Source organism: Sparassis crispa, assembly GCF_003851025.1.
Source record: "Sparassis crispa DNA, contig_000007F, whole genome shotgun sequence".
NCBI classification, from domain to species: Eukaryota; Fungi; Basidiomycota; class Agaricomycetes; order Polyporales; family Sparassidaceae; genus Sparassis; species Sparassis crispa.
The window spans coordinates 309,901-326,533 of NW_020939754.1; the positions used below are offsets into that span (position 1 = coordinate 309,901).

At 49.7% G+C, this 16,633-nt stretch overlaps 8 protein-coding genes across 8 annotated transcripts; 6 read left to right on the plus strand and 2 right to left on the minus strand.

The window, feature by feature from the left end:
* Positions 1 to 49: 49 nt before the first annotated feature.
* Positions 50 to 1,915, plus strand: SCP_0800980 (hypothetical protein; the record flags this gene model as incomplete). The annotated part of the gene is made up of 1 exon (XM_027760693.1): positions 50 to 1,915. One exon carries the CDS (start codon positions 50 to 52, stop codon positions 1,913 to 1,915), a length of 1,866 nt encoding a protein of 621 aa, XP_027616494.1.
* Positions 1,916 to 3,063: 1,148 nt separating this feature from the next.
* Positions 3,064 to 3,549, plus strand: SCP_0800990 (hypothetical protein; the record flags this gene model as incomplete). Its single annotated transcript, XM_027760694.1, has 1 exon — positions 3,064 to 3,549. The coding sequence occupies one exon, from the start codon at positions 3,064 to 3,066 to the stop codon at positions 3,547 to 3,549; it is 486 nt and encodes a 161-aa protein (XP_027616495.1).
* A 419-nt stretch (positions 3,550 to 3,968) lies between these two features.
* On the plus strand, positions 3,969 to 4,445 carry SCP_0801000 (hypothetical protein; the record flags this gene model as incomplete). Its single annotated transcript, XM_027760695.1, has 1 exon — positions 3,969 to 4,445. The coding sequence occupies one exon, from the start codon at positions 3,969 to 3,971 to the stop codon at positions 4,443 to 4,445; it is 477 nt and encodes a 158-aa protein (XP_027616496.1).
* A 1,389-nt stretch (positions 4,446 to 5,834) lies between these two features.
* Positions 5,835 to 7,136, plus strand: SCP_0801010 (hypothetical protein; the record flags this gene model as incomplete). Its single annotated transcript, XM_027760696.1, has 1 exon — positions 5,835 to 7,136. The coding sequence occupies one exon, from the start codon at positions 5,835 to 5,837 to the stop codon at positions 7,134 to 7,136; it is 1,302 nt and encodes a 433-aa protein (XP_027616497.1).
* Positions 7,137 to 8,765: 1,629 nt separating this feature from the next.
* SCP_0801020 (hypothetical protein) lies at positions 8,766 to 10,452 on the minus strand (the record flags this gene model as incomplete). Its single annotated transcript, XM_027760697.1, has 6 exons — positions 8,766 to 9,289; positions 9,343 to 9,972; positions 10,025 to 10,183; positions 10,248 to 10,259; positions 10,308 to 10,331; positions 10,392 to 10,452. The coding sequence occupies 6 exons, from the start codon at positions 10,450 to 10,452 to the stop codon at positions 8,766 to 8,768; spliced, it is 1,410 nt and encodes a 469-aa protein (XP_027616498.1).
* Positions 10,453 to 11,253: 801 nt separating this feature from the next.
* Positions 11,254 to 13,387, minus strand: SCP_0801030 (hypothetical protein; the record flags this gene model as incomplete). The annotated part of the gene is made up of 2 exons (XM_027760698.1): positions 11,254 to 11,467; positions 11,523 to 13,387. The coding sequence occupies 2 exons, from the start codon at positions 13,385 to 13,387 to the stop codon at positions 11,254 to 11,256; spliced, it is 2,079 nt and encodes a 692-aa protein (XP_027616499.1).
* Positions 13,388 to 14,548: 1,161 nt separating this feature from the next.
* On the plus strand, positions 14,549 to 15,043 carry SCP_0801040 (hypothetical protein; the record flags this gene model as incomplete). Its single annotated transcript, XM_027760699.1, has 1 exon — positions 14,549 to 15,043. One exon carries the CDS (start codon positions 14,549 to 14,551, stop codon positions 15,041 to 15,043), a length of 495 nt encoding a protein of 164 aa, XP_027616500.1.
* A 711-nt stretch (positions 15,044 to 15,754) lies between these two features.
* SCP_0801050 (hypothetical protein) lies at positions 15,755 to 16,039 on the plus strand (the record flags this gene model as incomplete). Its single annotated transcript, XM_027760700.1, has 1 exon — positions 15,755 to 16,039. The coding sequence occupies one exon, from the start codon at positions 15,755 to 15,757 to the stop codon at positions 16,037 to 16,039; it is 285 nt and encodes a 94-aa protein (XP_027616501.1).
* Between the last annotated feature and the right edge of the window lie 594 nt (positions 16,040 to 16,633).

The window sequence follows — 16,633 nt, forward strand, 5'->3', positions numbered from 1 at the left end:
TACTCGCTTCCTCTTGACCAGCATTGGCAAAGAAAACATACTTCTCAGCATGCCGTGGCTTAAACGCCTCAATCCGATGATCAACTGGGAAACCGGTGACTTTTGGTTTGGTAAAGACGCCAAATGGCCACCGAAACCCACCATCGAAGATGCACCAGATGAAGAAGGTTCGATTTTCAAGGAAGATGGACTCCCAGAGTTAATCACCACTGAAACTTCCCCTACCTCGTTTGGGCATTCGAAATCTATCAGAGAAATCATGGCCGATAACACTGAGCGTGGCGAGTTACCCGCAGTGCGGAATGATACTGAACCAGATGACCCACTATCAGAACCCCCTATGGATCAGCTCGATGACGACGATCTAGTTATATCCTATATCGCAGGAGAGCCAGTTATTGGGATATTTGAACCCATCAGGAAGGAGTCACCTTTAACGAATGAAGAGACTGAAACCGCAGTCTTCACCATACGAAGAGGTCCCGCCATTGGAAGAATGACACACAGTACCCGATCCCCATTATTCTGTAATGCACAGAATACGGTCTTTTACAAACCATCTGGTAAATCACAAGAATTGGCACAACAGGCACACAAGGAAGCATCGGCTGTAGACAAACCCAAAACCGTCGAGGAGTTGGTCCCCAACTACCTCCACGATTTGAAGTCCGTCTTTGAAAAGAAAGCAGCTGAACGCTTTCCAGAAACCAGGCCTTGGGACCACGCCATTGACTTGAAACCCGATTTTATTCCACGCGACTGTAAAGTCTATCCGTTATCGCTCAAAGAACAAGGAGCGATGGATGACTTCCTGGAAGAAAATCTGCGAAAAGGATACATCCGACCGTCGAAATCTCCCATGGCTTCACCATTTTTCTTCGTAGGAAAGAAAGACAGAGCACTACGTCCCTGTCAGAATTACCGATACCTGAATGAAGGGACGGTGAAGAACGCCTATCCTCTTCCGCTCATTTCTGACCTTATGGATCAATTCAAAGGCGCATCGATCTTTACGAAAATGGATTTACGCTCCGGATATAACAATGTCAGAATCAAAGATGGTGACCAATGGAAGGGCGCATTTAAGACAAATCGCGGACTTTTCGAACCTATGGTCATGTTCTTTGGACTCTGCAACTCCCCGGCAACTTTCCAAATGATGATGAACGCACTCTTCAAGGACATGATCGATGAGGGATGGATAGTCATTTACATGGATGATATCCTCATCTTCTCAAACGATTTGGAAGAACATCACATTCGAACCCGACGCGTACTCCAACGACTCAAAGACAACGACTTATTCCTTAAACTGGAAAAGTGTTTCTTTGATGTTAAAGAAGTCGAATTCCTAGGCATGATCATTCGAGAAAACTACATTGGCATGGACCCTATCAAACTTAAAGGAATTGCAGAATGGCCTGAACCAAGCACAGTAAAAGGTGTTCGCTTTTTCCTAGGGTTTGGAAACTTCTATCGGAAGTTTATTGCCAACTTCTCGGATATTGCCAAACCATTGACGAATCTTACGCGCACTGCTGCTGGATCTCCACCTTTTGAATGGACAACAGAATGTCAGACAGCTTTCGACACATTGAAGCAACGATTCAGTACCGCCCCAGTACTGTTACTGCCTGACAAGGCAAAACCCTTTATTGTTGAATTCGACGCTTCCAAGTCTGCTACGGGTGCAGTTTTACGCCAAGCCGATATCAATGGAGACCTCCATCCTTGTGCCTACATTTCACAGACGCTCAATCCAGCTGAACGGAACTATGAAATCTACGACGCGAACTCCTCGGAATCATTTGAGCCCTCACTGAATGGCGCCATTATCTTAAAGGCTCTCCCCATCCCGTCGAAGTTCGCAGTGATCACAAGAACCTCACGTACTTCCGTACAGCTCAGAAGTTAAACCGCCGACAAGCACGATGGAGTCTCAAATTATCACAATTTGATCTTCACCTCATCCATGTCCCTGGCACTCAGATGATCCAATCTGATGCGCTCTCTCGTTGTAATAGACTCGATGACAGTGAAAGTGACAACGAAGATCGCATTCTTTTACCCAACGCACTATTCGTGCGATCCATTTCCCCGACACTATTTGACGAAATCAGGAATCATGCAGCAAAAGACCTCATTGTTCACGAAGCCCTCGAAGCGATTGCGCACAAAGGTCCATTCCCCATGAAATCATCGCTTTCCGACTGGGAAGTTCGCGATGGTGTCATCCTCTACAAGGGAAAGATTTACGTTCCACCATCCGAAACTCTTCGTCGTGACCTCGTTCGACTACATCACGACTCCCCTGCCATGGGTCACCCTGGAAAGTTCAATACTCTTGAACTGTTACGTCGTGAATTCTGGTGGCCCGGCATGTATACATTTGTCTACAATTATGTTGAAGGCTGTGCCGCCTGTCAACAAATGAAACCGAATACTCATCCAACTCGTATTCCTTTGGAACCAATTCCCGCCGACCCACACGCATTACCATTTTCCTGTTGCACCACCGATTTTATTACCGACCTCTCCGTTTCCAACGGTTTTGATTCAATTATGGTCGTAGTAGACCATGACCTTACGAAGGGGGTGATTCTTACGCCCTGCCTCAAAACGATCACCGCTGAAGGAACGGCCAAGATTTTTCATGACAAAGTATACTCGCGATTTGGATTACCCGACCGAATCATCTCGGATAGAGGACCTCAATACGCATCCAAGGTCTTCCAAGAGTTAAATCGACTACTCCAGATCAGATCATCAATGAGCACAGCTTATCACCCTCAGACGGACGGAGAAACAGAGTGAGTCAACCAGGAGCTGGAAATCTATCTTCGACTCTATTGCGGAAACAACCCTGAAACATGGGCCGACCGCCTGCCAGACCTCGAGTTTTGTCATAACACAAGGGAACACTCAGCACGGAAGATGAGCCCATTCCGCATCATGATGGGATACGAACCACGTGGACTCCCTTCCGTATTTCCGACCACGAACATTCCATCGGTTGAATCCAGGCTTGACATGTTGCAGAAGATAAGACTAGAAGCACTAGCCATGCACAAGTTAGCCCGACAACAGATGGCGGACCGAGTCAGACAAGGATCGCCGAAGTTTACACTAGGACAGAAGTTCTGGCTAGACTCGAGGAACCTGAAAGTCAATTACGCCTCGCGCAAGATAGCACCAAAGCGTGAGGGGCCATTCGAAATTGTCGAAGTTATCGGACCAGCCAACTATCATCTCAAACTCCCGAAGACCTGGCGAGTTCATTCCGTATTCCACGCCGCCCTTCTATCTCCTTATCGCGAAAATGACATACATGGTCCGAATTACGTGAACCCACCACCTGATGTCGTTGATAATGAAGAAGAGTACGAAGTCGAAGCCATCCTGAATCACAAGACGTACCGAGGTCATCTGAGGTACTTAGTCAAGTGGAAGGGATATTCTTCAGCAGAAAACTCGTGGGAACCTACCCACAATTTACAGAATGCCAAGCGAATCCTCGATGCATATAAAAGGACCAGGGGAATCCAGTAGAGGAGAAGAAACCCGGAATGACTACCACGACGGTTTTCCTCATCATCTTCCTAATCGTCCTCCACTGCACAACCCTCACTTTTCTTTGGATCATCCACCGAATCCTTATCAGACGACTTGTCGAACACACACTCTTCACGCGAGACAGCCCGCACGCTAACGGCTGGGGTGATCAGAACGATGCCTGGAACTGATCAGGCAGCTCTTATCTCTGTGGGAACACTCTTTATCGTCCAATGGATTTTTATCTATTTGATTATTACCCGGATCCACGACATTCTATTTCACATCACAGATAACCGCGATCCCCTTAACGACCGAAAGGTATAAAAGGAGGAGAAAACGACATATCATCAATGTCTACTTCCGCTATAGACGACCTTGTTCACAATATACTCGCTGAAGTCACCTCCACAATTATGAGCGTACCCGCATCGCCTACGCTTGTCAATGGAGTACCCTCTCGAGCACAGACACCCTTTATCCGCACCTCATCGCCCTCACCTTCTATCGAACTCAGTCACGCATCGGACGAACAAGAATTTGCCACACGACTGGTCTCGGCTATCCGTGTTCCTGTCGACTTCACAGATATCCTTGTTGCCTTACGAAATCGCCCGCAAGATCGACAAGCAGTGGTTTCCATGCAACGAGCATTAGAAATGGTCGAGTGGATGCAGACAGCCAGACAAGAGCTCGTCGCAGCAGAAGAAAGGACGAGTAGAGCCCGAACCAGAGTCGACCAAGTCTGGTCGTTGATGCGCAGTACGGTCACTCGTACAGCACAGGAGATTTGGAGGGAGCATGGGGATGAAGACATCGACATCCTCGGATACACCACTAATGGAATACCCGCATCCACTCCTCGCTCGTCACCAGAACCAATTCCCGTTTGACCTCGCCCTCCTCGTTCGCACGTACCCAGTGGACGATCTCCGTTATCCCAACCATCTTTCTCGACCGCATCCACTTCTTCACGTCGCAGTCATCCCTACAGGGATGGACGTATTCCCGAACAAGGATCACGAACCAGCCGGCGGACATGCTACAGATGTGGAGGAGATCATTATGTCCGCGACTGCCCCCGACGATGATGAAGATCACAAGATTTCTTGTGGGACAAGAAATGTTAGACGGGAGCTGATGTTACAACGCTCCTCACTTGTGGCGCGTCTTTTCTTTTTCTTTTCCTTGTTCCCTTTACATTACCAGACCAAGTGATCCAACACGTGACTCATCGGAGCGCAACCTCCGATTCTTTATCCAGGTGTCCAGAACCCCTAGTCTAGGGTTACATCGGATCCAACTCCGGACCTTCTTCTTATCGCACATGCAAGACGTGCATGTATGCCTCATCTTTACCTCGTTCTGATACACGACTCGTTATCCCCATTAGTACTGATTATATCTCACGACCTTACTCAGCTTTCTCATACATATTACTTCCTCGCTGTTACCCTGCTCTGATATTGTTTCACCTTGTCTAGCCAATGAACGATTCCGCATTACTGCATAGTACTGCGGATGCCTTTTGTATAAGTAAACGACCTGGTCGAGCTGGATCCCCATCTCGACCTGGTTACCATTAAACCAGCTTTTCACTTGTCTTTGACTGAGATCGACCGTCAGTAGCAGACAGCTACTACGAGTCATAAGAACGAACTCTGATCGACCTTCAGTGCGAGGACATCGCCAGAAGTGTCACTCGAACGGACTTGTGTCTTAGACTAAGACCTTGTCTCGTGACGACTCGACTAGACGCTCGTGTTTCGCTGCCGCGTAACATGCACCGACAGCACCCAATAGCCTCCTCTCCATCACGCATTTAGATGACGCGGGAGGAAGAGTACTTATGGGAAATAGTCGCACAATACTAATAGATAAAAATAAACACACCCTTGCTATAGGCAAGAAAAATGGACGACTATATTCATTGAAATTGCGTCCAATAGTTCCGCAACCTGCGCGATGCGAAAGCCATTTCCCAAAGAGACGGATGAATGCAGCAAGGTACCCGGAGAATTAACACACACAGATGTGTGGGGACCTGCGCAGACAGCCGCTCTACAAGGGTGGAAATATTTTATTACATTTACCGATGATTACAGTCGTCGAAGTACAGTACTATTTATGAGGCATAAAGATAAAGTAACTGAAGAATAAAGAATTATATTACCTATATCGAGCGCAAGTTTGGAAACAAACCCTTGCGACTCAGGCTCGACAACGGTCGAGAATATATGAACACCGAATTAATTAACTGGTGTCAAATGAAAGGGATCGAGATGGGTCCGACTGCGCCATACTCACCATCCCAGAATGGAGTCTCTGAGAGATTGAATCGCACACTGCTTGGACTAGCGCGCGCGATGATCTATGCGAGAGATCTACCTCGTTATCTTTGGGCTGAAGTGATTGCTCACGCAGTCTATATTAAAAATAGATCGCCTACCCAGGCGTTAAATGGGGCAACTCCCAAAGAAAAATGGAATGGGACGAAACCAAATATCTCGTACCTACAAGAATTCGGTTCCCCCGTATGGGTCCTCACGGAGGACGCAACACTATCAAAGCTAGCGCCCCGTGCCAACAAGTATATTTTTGTTGGATACATGGACGGACCCAAAGCCATCAAATATTATGATGCGCATACGTGCCAGATTAAAATCTCGCGTAATTTCCAATTTTCTTCAAATTCCCCGGACCATTTGCCCGGCAATGCGCCTCACGTGCCACAAGAGCAAATAGGATCCAACGTACCTATCCTCACAGCACAGTGTGAGGGGGAGCAAAATATATTTCTGGGCACTTTACCTAGCAATGCATCAGACGTGCTGCATGCGGAAAGGAGACCTGAAGTCCCAAACCTCACAACGACCGCAGACGTGCGGCGCGAGGGGGAGTTAGGAACTTCCGCGCCACAGTCACCTGCCAAAAATCCGCGAAAGCACAGACAGGATGATGATCCTGATCAACGCGAGGAAAGTGGGACGGACGCACCAAGCCAGCCCAGACGAACCAGAAGAAAGACAGTTCAGCATGATTACCATCTAATGCACGACCCAGAGGCAGACGAAGATCTGGATAATGATCCAGATAAATCAAATGCCGAATTAGTCTATATTGCGATGAGTGCCCACGGAAATGCGGACACGGATGAGCCAAAGACGCTCAGTGATGCCAAGAGATCACTCGAGTGGCCCAAATGGGAACAGGCAGTCCAGATGGAACTCAATCAACTACAGGGTATGGAGACTTGGGAGTTAGTGGAACCTTCTGAAGATCGAAAACCCGTAGGAAATAAATGGGTTCTAGTCAAGAAAACAAACAAAGAGGGTGAAATAATTAAATACAAAGCCCGCCTGGTTGCGAAGGGATATTCTCAAATCCCAGGCATGGACTATACTGAGACGTTTGCGCCTGTAGTCCGCCTCAAAACCATTCGAGCTATCCTCGGGCTAGCCGCAATCTTAGATTGGGAGATCGGACAGATGGACGTGAAAGACACCTATCTTAACGGAACTCTCAAAGAAGAAGTGTACATGCCTTGGAATAATCTACGGGCCAATTGCAGATGTCAAGCCTGAAGATCAATCCATATTTGTGGGCTACTCAGATGCAGACTATGCGAACGATATCCGAGATCGCAAATCAATCTCGGGATATTTATTCAAATTAGGAAATGGCACGATCACGTGGAGCTCAAAGAAGCAAACCACGGTCGCGTCATCCACCACGGAAGCCGAATACATGGCATCCGCCGAAGCGGCAAAAGAAGCCGTGTGGCTCCGAACACTATTCAAAGAAATAGGTTTCGAGCAACAAGATCCTACGATTTTATTCGAGGATAATACAGCGGCGATCTCAATCGCACGTGATCCCCAATTCCACGCGAAATCAAAATATTTTGATGTAAAGCATCATTATGTGCGCGAGAAATTGAGGGATAAATATATTGATATCCATTACTGTCCCACGGAGGACATGATAGCGGATATCCTAACAAAGTCACTCCCTAAGCCAAGGCACGAGAAGCTCACAAAGAAGCTCGGAATGCCCATCGGCTTGAGGGGGAGTGTTGGAAAGTAGCGCCCAAATTTCTAGAGCTCCAGAAATTGGGGAGTGCCCAAGGGCAGACAAGCCGAGGGCATGATTACAAAGAAAGACAAAGAAGGAAATTTGCTTATATAAAGTGGAGCATCTAGAACTGTATATATACAGAAATCTATTTTAGGACGCGGAATCACGCGCCCCGACGCATCTTGACCCGCCATCACTACCTTCCTATTTGGGAACTAAGGCGCGATTTCTAACAAAATTAAACTCTTGAAAGCTGGTGACAAAAACCGGAGCTCATCAGCAAAATTCATCACATGACCGTCGTCGGAGACGGTGGGCGCGCGATGACACCGACCCGACGCACAACAGCGAGAACGGGCGGGACGGCGGGCAGTCCGGTGAGCGCCAGGCTGCGCCGGTGAGAGCGGCGGAAGCACGTCACGGTGTTACCTAGGATCACGCCGGCAAATACTCTTCGCTTCCAAAAACAGACCTGATACAGCTCGTGCACCGTACGTCGAGAGCCAAATCGGCGAGCGTATCCGCCGAGCGATCAACTTCAACAGTCATTTCTCCCCGTGAATCCACGCGAGGTGAGTGCAGTTGTCCACAATACCATAAAAACATTGGATAGCATATTCAGAGTTCATGCATACCAAGCATGGTCTGACGACCATCGCGGTGAAGGTATCCTCGCTGAGTATAAGATCTGCTGCGACGAAGCGTTAAGCTGCATAGCCTTGCCGGCCACGGAAGTCAGCGCCCACGTCGAGGTTGGCGTGGCGATGGGTGATGGACTGATACATGTGTATTCCTACTACCCCGTGCGCTCGATGGGCGCACACGAGCTAGGGTGACAGTACATCATACTTAGTTAGTTCGACCAACGATCACGTCAATCAGGTTCACAGTGCAGGAAGCTGTTCATGGCCGGCAACGAAGACCGAAGTCGTACAGTTTTCTTTGTGCCCGTAACTCTCTGAGGCCCGGTAATTGAGATTAAGACACTAAACGAGGCGAACACGCACAAACCAATCGTCATTAATTCTGACAGCCAATACACGAGGATGGACCTGTCGTCAAATAATACCAGCCAAGTTACGACGTCGATCCATGCAGATCCAGTAGAAGGGTTTCAAGGGTATATAAGTCGCGAATTAGGCCTCGGTATACACAGGAGGTGCGTCGAGAATGCCCACTTCGGAGGGTGCTATTCTCGGCGGGAAACGAATGCCTGAGTCCATGTTCGGCTCGGCTGGGAGCGCCTCGACAAGGGGGTGTAAAGACGATGTCTCGGCCGCACTAGCGCTCTTCAACTCCGAACTGCCACTGGAAGAACCAGGAGGTAGTGGGAGTTGGTGTGCCTCCAAGTGCGTGGATGAGGAATCCGCCGCAGCTACCACGGGTGTAGTGGGATGCAGAAGCGCTTTACGAGGTGTGGACGCAGACGGGGCAGAGGGCGCGGCGGCGGTGAAGGGTGTGATCAACACGCCTGGAGAGGATAGTGATAAGCTAGTCGAATGAGCGAGCGTTGAAGGGCCGGAAGGACCCGACCCGGGGGTTTGCCATGCAACCAGTGATGAACTGTCATTAGTCGCAGATGGCCCACTTTGAACCATTCCAGCCCCTAAACCCAGATGAGGCGGTATATTGTGCACGCCTTGGCTTTGAAGAGCAGCATCTTGTTTCCCAAATTATCAGCCTTTCTTTTCGAGGTTCCCGAGCGATACGTACCTTCGCTGCCATCGTCTGGATTGTACGGATATACTGGAGTCGAGTAATAGAACTGAGCTCCGCGGCCCGCGCGCCTGCGCCTCCACCAAAAGAAAAGCGCAAGAAGCACCACAGCTAGCCCAGCTATGCCACCAACTACGCCTCCAACAATAGCGCCGACAGGTGTGGATGATGAGTGCGAGGTGTTTCCCGCAGCACCACCCGACGAGGTAGGCTGGTCCGTCGACGTCGCAGATGCCGAAGACTTTGTAGTCATGGCGGCTGTCGAGTTGGCTGTGCCATATGCTGATGATGCAAAGGACGAGGAAGAAGAGGAAGGAGTGGAAGAGGAAGAAGAGGAAGGAGTGGAAGATGATGACGAGGAAGACGACGCCGGCACTAGCATTGTATATGCGATGTAATCCAGCATGTATTGACTATACGGTGAAACTTGCGTAATATTGAAGGCAAGAGTATGTGTGCCATTCGGAAGGGTACCACTGTCGAAGAACTTGACACCATCCGCCTCGGAAGTGACATTCGGTGCGACATATGATATCGGCGTCGCTCCGTCAATGCTGTATATCGAGACTGGCGGGGAACTTCCGTTCGTTGCTGGTCCAAGAGTGCCAAAAACTTGCACTCCAGTCCCTACAACAAAGTATGAGCGAGGAGCAAGCTGATTACGGATAAGCCCACTCACCTACGAACTGGAACGTCGCACTTCCCCCAGGGTTCACCGTCGTCGTTAAAGTCTGATCATACACCTCCTGGTTGCCCGAATGCGTAAAATACCAGTCAGCGTTTGGACCTGGATTGTACTTGATAAGGGTTGTGTTTGCGGAGTCGACATCGACGGTCACTGTGGATGTCACGGTCGACATGGTGGACGGTTGAGCATGAGCTAGGTAGAGTAGGGCACGCACCCACGGGGATGGCTTCGCAAATATGATTACCTGAGGCACTATGCGGCGCTCACCGCTCACGCGGCATTGTTAGGCGGTTGCTGCCTGCCAATCTAGCTGTCAACGAAATGATCCTAACTGTGTTTGGGGAAGATAATCACGTACAATGCGGCCGGTTCAACGCAAGATAACCGTCACATACCAGCACATACGTCAGAAACCGCATGTTACAGAACGTTAAGAGTGACCTGGAAGCCTGCATCGGATGGCAATCTTCCGAGGATATGTTTTATGTCAAGGCTACTGCAATCTGCAGCATTTGACATATAGCTCTGTCAGGTTCTATTCTGTCTCGACTGCATCGAGACGGTGCACAGCCACATTCAGACGTGCCGTGATAGGTAGAATTGCAAATTCCGTTATGATCTTGATGGTGCGACGCAGTCTTGGGCCTTGGCCATCTGTTGTCTCAGACTCTCAGAGCAATTGGGCAGCTGGGCTGATCATGCTTGAAAACCTGGTGTCTGCACAAACATCCCGCAAGTATTGACATTTCAGAAACGGTTACTTCCATGGATAGGACAGCATCCGGGTTGACGAGTTGGATGGCACCGAGAAGTACTTACTACGAAGTCACCGAACAAAATCACCCACGGCGTATGCGAAGTCAAACTGCCTGCCTTCAGCACTATTCAGCTCGGTTGTTACGAGGTCAATGACCTACTGCACTACGCGTTGAAGTACAAGACAAAGTCTTCGCGGGAGCAGGACCAATTGACGGCTCATGCAAGTTAACGCGGAACTTTCGCTAGCGCTCGTGATACACGGAGAATAGTACAGCTGGCTTCGATATCATTAGCAGACTTCGAATTAATGACAACTGGCACATACAGCATGACCCTAATTTTTTATAGAGAGTTAAAAAGCTGCGGCGAGCGAAACATCTTCAGATTCACCCCAGTGATCCAGATAATCCAGCGGTTTCGCACTCACCACAACGCAGAAAATTTCCGCCTCTTTTCGAGCGTCAGTGTAGCATCTCTACCTTAATCCTGAGCACCGTTTCTTGCTCTGATTCTGTATTTGGGTGCTCTTCTTCGATGCTCACGCCCATGTGTCCTCCACATTTGTTAAGTTTTCCCTTGCCGGGTCCATTGGGCCCGGAAGAAGCGCACTCGCACAGAAGAATGACCATAGAAACCTTTCCCCTCTTCATAAAGGTCACATATTCATCATCCATCCTACTGAGCATGAGCTCATTATCGACACCACGGCAGCGGTAAGACTGAGACGTACCGCACTCCAAGTTGTATTCCACTTCCATACACGATCTCTTCGGTGAGATCCCGTACATACTGCTCATCGGCGATCACCTGAGCATCCTTGATGACAGTTGTGGTTCCGTAAAACTGCAACAATCCATTACTATCTCCCTGACTGCCATCAGCAAAATTCAGTATTCCGGACTTGGACACACGGCGGGTCATCAGGGTCGTCGCGCTCGAATATGCAGCAGTCAACGCAAGGCAGAGTTCGGCAAGCGACTCGAACTCGCAAGGATGTGCCTCAGTGCTGGCAGTGATATGGTTTGCTAGAGATCTCATGGGCGGGGTGGGCGGAATGGACGTAGGTTCTGATACGCGCCGCCAAGTAAGGTTCACGGTATCCAGCCACCATTTAGCTGGACCAGCAGGTTTTGACGACCCAGGGGCTGCAGAGTTGCTGGGTTGTTCAACGTTCCCCACCGCCTCTTCCTCCTCTTCATGCTTTGCTTTCTCATAGCCCTCCTCCTCCTGTTCCAGCCGATTGGGCAATGTGTCACTGTGTGAGAGAAGCACCCTTTTGTCCTGACGCCCTAGATTATTCTCGCTCGAGGCCGCATTAGCAGGATTGCCATCACTCAGAACAGAAGTGATGGTCTTCCTCCTCTTGCCCGTTCTCTCCTCCGAGCTCAGACCTTGCACTTCACCTGCAGCCCGTATATGTCCAAGACGCTCCGGAAATATCTTCTTCCCCTTATGATAATTTCGTCTCCCGCGCTCGCGACATTTCTCGCACAGTAGAAAACGATACTCGGCAAATGGGAGAAGAGCATTTTGGCACGAAATGTGGCTGCACAAGCGTTTTTGAGGTGAAGTGACGGCAGCAGTACCGGTAATGGCAGCGATGCTGATGCTGGTCGGCGGGGACAGCAGAGACCTCTGGTCTTGTGAGGCGAGCGCAGGAGCTGGAAGAGCAGCAGGGGCACTCTCTCGCGGACGCCCACGCGGCCTCTTGACGACGGACGGAGAAGGAATAAGTGTATCTGTCTTACGCGGACGACCTCGACGCTTCTTTACAGCGATGGGTGCGACAAGGGTTCTATCTTGCTGTGCGCTCGGAATTTCCGACGCTGTGATTGCGGCGACCGAGGTCTGTTGTTTCCCAGTGTCCGCAACAGCGCGTGAATTGATCGCCTCCATGAGACCATTCGAGCGCGTATGTACACCAGCATCCGCGCTGGAATCTGGCTGGATGTGAGACTCGGCAGCTGTATGTGCAGTGACTGAAGACGAAATCAAATTCTCCGAAGTATGGCCTGCGACCGAGGGAATCTGCAAGGCAGAAACACGTTTGCGCTTATGGTCCTGCTTCGAAATGAGGACATAAACTGAAGATGGGATTGGCGCAGGTGTCTCAGAAGTCCTAGCCCCAACCGATCCTGCAAGCGGAAGTGCATTTGCAGCGGAAGAAGTGGCACCACGTGTCTTGATAACGTCAAGTCGTCCAGTTTCCTGCGAGGCCCCAGGGAGGTCGTCTTTCCCGAACACCTTCAGCTGGTAACCTCGAGGGCCAAATGTAGAGCGACGTTCAGGCAAAGGGACAGCAGAGCGTGCCAGCGGCTTCCGTGCCACGGTGGACAAAGATGGAAGCTTGGGTGGCCTGGATGGCGTCCACGGCGTGCGGTTCCCTCGACCTTGTAACGGCGAGACGTCATCTTCCCAGTCCTCCAGTCCATCGTCTACTGCTTCAGGTTCAGCGAGAGTCGCGACACTTACTATAGATCTTGCAGGCTCAGCTAGATTGTGACGAACTTGCGCGGACTCTCGTGCGACTCCCTCGGCTCCATTAGCACCAAGCCTACGTCCTGAGCGAGGTTTCTTGACAGATGTAGGCGGCATACGCACTGTTTGTGAAGGAGAGATGTTAAAAGATGCAATCAGCGTCATTTGACACGCATGGAACAAACATGGATGCTGTACTGGCACGAAGCCCTACCTGGATATCCAAGGTTGAGTGAAGTTGTTTGAAAAATGGAAGCGCACCACTGTACCTTCTCCGACGTGGGATTTATGAGTGCTACTTGAGCGAAGCAAGGCGTAAAAGTATTGCAATTGGGGTATCACGCAAGTACATCAGGAAAAGTCAAATCTGCTTAACCTCCTTATTGCCTTATTTAAGGAAAAATAAGGCGATCTCCCACCTTATTATTGCTTATTTCTCCTTATTTGTTCTTTTTCCTCTTTATAAGGAAAATAAGGAAGAATAAGAAGGAATAAGAAGAAGGATTGTCTTATTTCTCCTTATTAAGGCAGATAAGGAGGCTAAGCAGATTTGACTTTTCCTGATGTAGTAGATGAGTTGGTTAGGCTGAGATGCTGTAAGATAAGTGCCCGCACTCTGCGCCGGCGTTCGCCGGATCGAAAATCTTCTGAACAAATTGAACGTAAAACAACAGCACGCAGCTCCTTCTCAAAACATGACTTCCGCACACACAACACCAGATCTACCTGTACTCTTTACGGCGGTCTTAAACGTCTTGATGTTTTGATCCTGAGCTCAGAGTCTACACCTACACATACTTGCACGTGACTATGTCGCTCACACCAAATTCGCGGCGAGGAATTCGAGATGTACTAAGCCTAACTTCGAGTATTTGTGCCTACTAGTATCCTCGGTATGAATACGAAGTAACCATGAGGGAGAATAGCTGAATTGAATACTTTCCGTTTCCTCTTTCAGGACACAACTACTAGGTTACAGTGGGCCGCTGGACCAAAACATAGCGATTCCATGTCCAAGGGCACACCTGCGGTATGTCTGCGTTGTGTGATGACTGATACCTTCTGCGTGCTACTGAATACTTGTATCAGATAACACAGTAATATGTTCACCGTATGTTTAGGAGACATGGGTGAAGCAGGACTGGAATAATGGTCGGTTATAACATGCTCGGCAAAGAAACTGAACGTTGCGTCACAGTCAGTTTGCCGATGGGGCATAAATATGGACTGTTTGAATTGTGCCCAATTTCTCCATCGTAACTTGAGTACCACGTAAATATGCCCTTCGAGCCTGGAGGCATCTATGCGATTCTATACGAACTCCCACCGACCCGCCCCAACCGCCCTGCCCCCCTACATTGGGGCCTCCTCATTGCCACTCATCCCGACGGGATCAATAGCGTTCGCATTCACGTGAAACAACACGACGTAACCAGCTGGTACCGCGAACTTTCATGGACTTACGATGCGCTTCGGTCTTCAAATGGCTTACGTTACATCCGTCTGGGACACACGCGCAATATGTCCCACGCAATACAGACAGTAGAAGCAATACCAGTTCCAGAAAGTGCTCCAGGTATTTTCAACTGCGTATGCTGGACTATGGAAGCGATCCAATCTCTCCACGTTGCTGGCTACATTCAGCTCACTTCTGGTGTGTTGACCGAACTAGAACAGATGATACGTCATATCGGGAAGCAGGCGTTGGAGTCGAAACATGCAGGGATGTGGCGACTTGATCAAATTGTGGACGCGCATTCTCGTTTACCCTGATGAGCAATGTCGGCGCCTCCTCGTCTTCACGTCGCATCTGGTACCTCGGTGAGCCACGTATGACCTCTTATTTGGTGCTGTGTTCTGACCAGGCCTCAGTTTACACTGTTGGTCTTCTGCAATACATGTCGCCTTCTTCAAAAAGTGAATTCTTTGTTTTGTAACACTACATTCAAGTGTTTCGTCTAATATCATCTTTCTGTGCTTATGCGAATTGGTCGTGGTCGGGTGGCCAGTGCTGGTCAATGGTGCTTCTATGAGTGTGCAGATTGCGATGCCTCTCGCCTTCATCTACATCTTTCATTCGGCCCCTGTAGTGTTCGCTTCCGACCTGAAGAATTCCGTGGCTCCCTATACTCGTCGATATTGCTCTTGCTGGGACAAGGCGTCTCTCGAATCCCGGCCATCGTGCGTATGTCATCCTGGCGCCTGTTGGGCGTCTTGACTGGCCACCAAGGCAATGAGAAGGATTTTTGAAGTAACGATCGTCCATGATCTCTTCAGGTGCACTTACTGTCCGCTGATCGCAGGATATCGCCTGGCGTTTTATCATATCTTCTTGTTACCTGGGGGCCTGCAGTAGTAAGCCCTATGCTCGATGCCGCTTCAGCGTCACTTGACTAAGCTGCCTCGCACCTTCAGAATTGTGTCAGATTGCGCTACATAGTAGTTGCAAATTGAAATAGCAAGTCGAAGTGGTCTGTGCCAGGCATGATACCTCACCTTCCGCCTGAGCTTAGCGACCGCATCATCGACTTCCTCTGGCACGACTGGAAGTCGCTTTGTAGTTGTGCTGTCGTATGCCGTACCTGGTGGCATGCGAGCCGCTATCACCTCTTCAGCAGCATGCGCATCTCACGTCTATCGACCCTAAACGCCATCGCGAAGGCCGCGCGGTCACCTTACTTTATTCCGCCTCTGCATTGGATCCGCTCCCTGGAGCTAGTCGAAGCTCACAGGTCACCGTCTGCGGTCCGCGAGCCTCTTTCAGATTGACCGCCGCGCTGGGTACACCTCGTACCAGCCCTTCTCGGACCCAAACTCACCCAGGTTGAAGTCATGTGCATTCGACACGTTGACTGGAGGAGAGTGCATCTTCACCAGGGTTTCTTCCTGCTTCTCCCGCTCTTCCGCAACGTCGCCAAGGTCGTTCTGAGCTGCTCGTTCCTTCGCACGTTCCGCGACTTCCAGCGCTTCCTCTGTGCGCTTCCACAGCTTCGCGGCGTTACTCTCACATCTCGATGTCCGTGGTCAGGGGGCACCCACCGGGACTTTCCGTGACTCCAACCCCTGTGGTTGTTGTCCCTCCACTGGTGTACGGGGTCCATTTCTATCTTTTTCAAGCACTTTCGCTCAACTTTCTGACTACACATAACCTGGGCCACTTTGTGCGCTCGGAATCTCGGGATATGTTCTTCACATGTGTATACAGTACCTCCGGCAAAACTTTGAGATATTCCTCCGCTGTTCGAGTTCACAGCCGTTGTCGAGGGCAGTGGCGTTCAGGCTTTGGACCCGATGAGATAAGATAAAGAACATGACCCGTGCATCTCTTTCCTTCATATCTTCCAATGCAAATGTCAGGCATTT